Raw genomic sequence first — 7,235 nt, forward strand, 5'->3', positions numbered from 1 at the left:
TAAAATGTTTTATAGCCCATACAATCGCTAATAATTCTTTCTCGGTTGTATTGTAATTCTGCTCCGCCCGCGATAAAACTCTGCTGGCGTAAGCAATTGGCCGGTCGTTACCTACTTTTCATTGTGACAATACTGCTCCGACTGCATAGTCGGAAGCATCAGTGGTCACTATGAATTCTTGATTGAAATCTCGATACGTTAGCACTGGCGCTGTCATTAATCTTTCTTCTAATATTTCGATAGCATTTTGCTGTTTCATAGTCCACTCGAATTTTTCCGTTTTCTTCGTTAATTTTGTCAGTGGCTTGGCTATTTTTGAAAAATCTTCTATGAATTTTCTGTAATATCCGGCTAGTCCTATGAAAGATTGTATATCTTTTACTTTCTTCGGCGTCGGAAATTCCTTTATTGCCGTTAACTTTGACGGATCCGGAGATATTCCATTCTCCGAAATTATGTGACCTAGATAAATTACTTCCTTGCGCAAAAATTCGCATTTATCTGGTTGCAATTTTAGATTATTTTCTCGGAGTCTCTGCAGTACTTCCTTGAGTCTTTTATTGTGGTCCTCTAGGCTCGCTCCATATATGACGATGTCGTCTAAATAAACTAGACATTTAAGTCCTTGCATTCCGGTTAGAATTGAATTCATTAGTCTCTGGAATGTTGCTGGCGCATTTTTCAATCCAAACGGCATTCTATTAAATTCATAGTGTCCGTAGGGCGTTGAAAAAGCTGTCTTTTGTTTATCTTGCTCAGCCATCGGTATCTGATGATATCCTGACGCTAAGTCTAGTGTGGTAAAATATTTAGCGTTTCCTAACTGGTCCAGTATCTCGGTGATATTGGGCAGTGGAAATGAATCGCCTATTGTTAAATCGTTTAGCTTCCGAAAGTCTACTACGCAAAAACTCGCATTTATCTGGTTGCAATTTTAGATTATTTTCTCGGAGTCTCTGCAGTACTTCCTTGTGTCTTTTATTGTGGTCCTCTAGGCTCGCTCCATATATGACGATGTCGTCTAAATAAACTAGACATTTAAGTCCTTGCATTCCGGTTAGAATTGACTTCATTAGTCTCTGGAATATTGCTGGCGCATTTTTCAATACAAACGGCATTCTATTAAATTCATAGTGTCCGTAGGGCGTTGAAAAAGCTGTTTTTTTGTTTATCTTGCTCAGCCATCGGTATCTGATGATATCCTAATGCTAAGTCTAGTGTGGTAAAATATCTAGCGTTTCCTAACAGGTCTAGTATCTCGGTGATATTGGGCAGTGGAAATGAATCGCCTATTGTTAAGTCGTTTAGCTTCCGAAAGTCTACTACTACTCGGAGCTTTGGTTTTCCGGATGCGTCGGCCTTTTTCGGTACCACTAAAGGGTGCGTTCCATTGACTCGCGCTTGTTCGGATTATGCCGTTTTTCAGCATTTCTTGCACTTGTTTATTTACTTCCGTCTTGTGCTTATTGGGAAGACGATACGGTCTCGTGTTCACCGGCGAGGTATCAGCGCGCGTGTTTATCTCGTGCTCTACCGTCGCGGTGCACGTCAGTGGTTCTCCGTCCAACTGAAATGTATCGCAATATTCTTCGCATATCCGTAGGAGTGCCTGTTTTTCTTCCGTATTTAAATGTTGCGTGCGTAGTAGTTGTCAGATTTGTCTCGAGCTAGTAGGCTTAAAATTTTTTCTTGCTTGTATCGTGTATATTTTGGATTCGATTTCGCGTTCTATGTCTTCGAGTGTGACGTTCGGCGTCTGTATCTCGACTTCCGTATCGGTTGTATTTATGATACTAACGGGACACGTGTAATCCTTCGGTTCTACTAAGCAGTTTCCAAGGTAGATTCCTGGAGCTGTTTCCTCTGCTCGTACTATTCCTATCCGATTTTGCTTCGTTATCGCTTTTACGATGGTTTCGCTGCGCGGTTTTAGGATTGTTTTGTTAAACGTATGGAATCTTAGCACGGCTTCTCCTATTTTTAATTGATTTTGATTATAATCACAGGATACCGAATGTTGTTGAAGGAAATCAATTCCTATTATTCCTTCATATTCTATTGGAATGTCGTCTCTTACAACGTAAAATGCATGTTTTACCTTGTGATTTTCTATCTTGATCGTGGCGTACATTTTTCCTATGGTGTGTACTTTATGCCCGGTTATGCCTGTAAGCGCGATTTTACCTTCATGTATTAGTGTGTCATCCTTTAAATGTTTCAATTTTATTAATGAGATGGTCGACCCTGAGTCGTACAACATCTGTATTTTTCCGTCTTTTGCTTGTCGCATTGGTAATGTTATTAGCAATAAATCCGTTTTTTTCTGTGCGCGTGACATATCTTTAATATGTGTAACGCGATACTCAGATGCAGGTCGCGGTTGTTTCTTTCTCGCTTTATCCTGCTCGTCTTCGCTGCTGCTACTTGCGCTATCGGCGTTCCTTTTCTGTTGTCGCGATTTCTTTCGGTCGCGTATATTTTCTTCGCGCGTTTTTTGCTGATTTCCGATTTTTTGTTTATCTGTACTATGTTTCGGTTTTCCGTTTAGGCTCCAGCATTCGTCGCGGCTGTGTCCTGTTCTTTTGCAATGCGAGCAGTATTTACTTATTGCGTTTATTCGCGAGGGTTTTTCCGGTTTCGGGAGCGCATATCGGCTACTTCGACAATCGCGTCCGTAATGTCCGTTTTTTCCGCATTTAAAGCATTGCGGGTTCGAACTTCGACTATTTCGCGAGTAACTTGTTTCGGTTTTATTTTTATTAATAAAACTACTTGTTGACGCTGTTCCCGGTCTGAGTTTTTCTTCGGCGATCGCGCCCGTTATCGCTTCTTGGAGCGTCGTATATCGCTGCGCGCGTGCGAGTACTTGTAATTCGTCCGAGGGTTTTTCCGGTTTCGGGAGCGCATATCGGCTACTTCGACAATCGCGTCCGTAATGTCCGTTTTTTCCGCATTTAAAGCATTGCGGTGTCGGATTTCGACTATTTCGCGAGTAACTTGATTCGGTTTTATTTTTATTAACAAAACTACTTGTTCTCGCTGTTCCCGGTCTGAGTTTTTCTTCGGCGCTCGCGCCCGTTATCGCTTCTTTGAGCGTCGTATATCGCTGCGCGCGTACGAGCACTTGTAATTTGTCGTGTAGCCCGATCTGGTAATTTATTAACGCCTGCTCTTGGATTGTTTGTTGAATTGTGCGTTTTGATGATGCGGAATGCTCTTTTCCTTCAATCATCGAATCGTATAATTTCATCGCTAGTAAATCAACGCGTTGTCAGAAAGCGTGCGCAATTTCATTCGGCTTTTGTTTTAGCGAATTGAATTCAATCTGTAAATGTGTCGTGCTTTGTTTCGACTGGTAACAAGTCTCGAGTTGTTGTTTTAGTTCGTCGAAAGTCTGAATATTTAGTGTTTCGAAAACCTGCATGGCTTTTCCTTTTAGTTTCGTATATAAAATTGCTCGGATTAAAGATTCTTCATCCGCGGGATTTATGTTTTGAACGGCGTACGTGCATGCATTTAAAAATTCTAATAACTTATGTCGCGGAGTTCCGTCAAATTCGGGAATTATTGTTCTTGCTTTTTTTAACGGCAAGTAGTTCGGAGCAATGCTACGTCGGTTTCTGATGCACGGTCGGTTCGCCCGTATGTGGTATTAAACGCGTCATTATCGTTCTCTCGGCGGGGACATCCGTGACGTGGGAAATCCATAATCGCGTCTTCTACTCGCGTTACTCCCCTATTCAATGCCCTTATTTCTGTGCGCATTTCATTTAGTATTTCGAAGAGTTGCGTATCATCTCTTCTTTCCTCGCGATGTGTTTTCGGCGGGTTCGCGGGAGTGCGTTCTTGCGGATTTCGCGATTCGGCCATATTATTTTCCTGTTGGCTATAAATCTCTTTCGGATCGAACAGATCGCTCTCGTAGGAAGTTAGCGAAAATTCGCGCCCTAAAAATACTCTACTTGGAGTTCTGCTAATGTACGGTCGCTTACGTCTAGTCTCGCGTTGAGCGTTGTCAGTGAGGTCAGTCGTATTACGCGGGAGTAGGCTTTCGTCCAAATTGTTAAATGGAAATTCGCGTTCTGTGACGACGTTTTCCGGTAACTCGGGCTCGCTTTCGCTCGAGTATTGCGTTTCTAAGTTTTTCCGCACGTTATAAAGATTTTCTCGCGGTGTTAAGCTTAATTCAATCGCTCGTCGGGCTGGTTTGCTCAGTAACCACGATCGGTTCGCTATCTGTTTCGGTATATTCGAACCTTCCGACATTCACGCAGTTATAATTATTAAATTTTTTCGGACTTACAATATTATGACGACTCGCATGATCGCTCGCTGTTTCAGTAGGTCGCTGACGCTGCAGTCCTTCGCTCGGCGGCTGATAAGGCTGACGATATTCGTCGTACGGCGGTCGTTGTCCGGCGTCGGTGCGTTGTTCGTAGAGTTATCGTAGGTCGCGATGCTTGGCGGCTCGCGTTTCTGCTACAGCTGTTGTGGCGATGCTCGTTCTGTTGTCCTTGCGTTGTCTTCCGTCGATTGTGGTTTCCGTCAGCTTACGTTTTACGTGTGCTGGCGTGCCTGCCCTGTTTACACTCGGGGTGCTTTGCAGGTCTTGGAGAAGGCTTGGCTGCTTCCGTTCGTCAACTTTAATTCGATTGGTTGCTGGCGTGCCCGTTTTTGAATACAGTTGTGTCTTTTTCAGGTCTTAGCGGGATGAGCTCGCTGACGTCCTTTGGCAGATCCCACCGCTGCCACCAAATTATGTTATGCCTCCGGAGAGGCACGGTAGTTAGGATCGTTTGCCGGAAGGAATTTGGGAATTCGGGCTCCGCCCGAGTAGTTCACTGAATTTATTATAATTAAAAATGACACTTTCGTATTCTGAATAAATGTATATATAACTATTTTATTCGTACTTGGTTTAATTACAAAGTCTTCGCACGTCTCTCGCGTCGCGTATCGCGATATCGGATATCTTGGCGTGGCGTGTTCGGTCGCAAGACTCACTTCTCGATCTTCCGTATTTCTTTCTGCCGACTGCGTGGCGTTAATTTAATAGTTTCCCGTAACAAGCGTTATTGACTGCCCGCGTAATGTTAATTAATGATAAAGACTGCCCGCCGCTCGTTAGCGATGGGTCTTTTTATTATCTCCCCTTGGTTTTCCAGAAGGGGGTCGTTTAGCGACAAGGCCATGTGTCGCTCGATTTTGACGGCAAGATCCGGGTGCAAGTTAAGGAGTTTTAAGTAGGACTTCTTTCCTTGCATTTTCGCAATTTCCGTATTCCGCTTCTAAGTAGGATTTCTTTGGTTGCATTTTCGCAATTTCCTTATTCCGCTTGCCCTGATTTCCGCGTTTTCGCAATGAAGTGATTGCGCGGTCGCTCCGGCTTCGCGCGTGGCTCGCGTTGTCAGCGCTTCGCTCGGTTAACGTTCGTAACGTGATCTGTATTCGCGTTACATGTTGAGCAATGTCTTATCGTATAAAATAATATATCTCCAAAATAATATGTATCTAGTAATTCGTATATAGCCTTTTTGGGCTATAACACTATTATATTGTGTGGAATTGCATATACTGCAAGCGAATAGGAAAATTCGACGGCCGAACATGTGCGAGCGGCAAACGTTTTCGCTCAGTCCTGTTCGTAGCCTGCCCCTATGCACAAACTTACACGTACACGCGGGCGTATCCCGTTTGGACACGGAACGATTGGGCATTGCTCGATTGCACACGCATTATTGGACACGTTTTATTGGACATTGCTCGATGGACACGACACATAGTCCTGCCGCTAAACGATCTCCTCCCGGGAAACCAAAGGGAGATAATAAAAAAACCCATCGCTAACGAGCGGCGGGCAGTCTTAATAATTAATTTGTATCGAGCGGGCAGTCAATAACGCTAATTACGGGCAACTATTAAATTAAAGCCACGCAGTCGACAGAAATAAATACAAAAGATCGAGGAGTGAATCTCGCGACCGAAACTCGACTCCAGACACGCGCACGCCAAGATATTCGCTATCGCGATACGCGACGCGAACTAACGTGCGGGAACTTTGTAATTAAGCCAATTTGTGAATAAAATAAATATATATATATATTTTTTCATTCCGACTACAAGAGTGTCATTGTCAACTACATTAAAATCATTGAGTCTCTTGGGCGGAGTCTGAATTCTCAAATTCTTTCCGGCAAACGATCCTAACTACCGTGCCTCTCCGGAGGCATAACATTATTTGGTGGCAGTGGTGGGATCTGCCGGGGCATCGCCAGAGCTCCTCCAAGACCTGCAAAAGACACGGTTGTGTTAAGAACGCCAGAAATCGATTGAAGCTAACGGACGGAAGCAGCAGCCAAGCCTTCCCCAAGACCTGCAAAGCACCTAGGATGTAAACAGAGCGGTCACGCCAACACACATAAAAGTAAGCTGACGGAAACCACAATCGACAGAAGACAACGCACGGACAACAGAACGAACATCGCCGCAACAGCTGTAGCAGAAACGTGAGCCACCAAGCATCGCGACCTACGATAACTCTACGGACAACGCACCGTCGCCGGACAACGACCGCCGTACGACGAGCATCGTCAGCCGTATCAGCCGCCGAGCGAAGGACTGCAGCGTCAGCGACCTACTGACACAGCGAGCGATCATGCGAGCCATCATACTATTGTAAGTCCGAAAAGGACCCCGCACCATTCTTATGGGAAAATGTCTTTCTGCGGATTTGACAAATTTTTGGATATGTTGTAGTTCTCGTCTCTGAACAAATGTCTCAATAGGCACAACTTGATCCTATGAGCCGTTTCCGCGCTATAAACCCTGGAAGGTCGAGTTTTAACATGTAAAAGTATAAGCTTTTCGACTCGATATATGTGACCTTTGGTCGAATGTATGTGCGTGCGTGCGCGCGTGTGTGTGTAGAATTGCGTAGGTTAATATATGCGAAAAAAATATAATGTATGTTTTGTCATGCATAATATTTTTATATATGTCGGATGTCGCACAGTCTGTGCCAAATACCAACAAATACTCTTGAGAATATGAACATGGCTACCATATGTTCATACATATCATATTAGATAATATCATATCTGCTATATATTATATAATCCTATCTTTATACATGTTGAATTGTATGCCTTTTAGTATCTGTGCATATCAAATCCAAATACACACTGTCTAGCTGCTTAGTTGCATACGAATATATAAATGTAGTATCAAAGAATATA

At 43.6% G+C, this 7,235-nt stretch overlaps 1 protein-coding gene across 1 annotated transcript; it reads right to left on the reverse strand.

Annotated features, from left to right (window-relative positions):
* Positions 1–1,474: 1,474 nt before the first annotated feature.
* On the reverse strand, positions 1,475–3,253 carry LOC115239850. Its single transcript, XM_029814634.1, has 2 exons — positions 2,884–3,253; positions 1,475–2,625 (listed from the first exon to the last, which is right to left on the reverse strand). Exons 1-2 carry the CDS (start codon positions 3,248–3,250, stop codon positions 1,652–1,654), a joined length of 1,341 nt encoding a protein of 446 aa, XP_029670494.1. The 5' UTR covers positions 3,251–3,253; the 3' UTR covers positions 1,475–1,651.
* Between the last annotated feature and the right edge of the window lie 3,982 nt (positions 3,254–7,235).

Source organism: Formica exsecta, unplaced genomic scaffold (genome assembly GCF_003651465.1).
Source record: "Formica exsecta isolate Colony F162 unplaced genomic scaffold, ASM365146v1 scaffold396, whole genome shotgun sequence".
Classification (NCBI taxonomy): Eukaryota; Metazoa; Arthropoda; class Insecta; order Hymenoptera; family Formicidae; genus Formica; species Formica exsecta.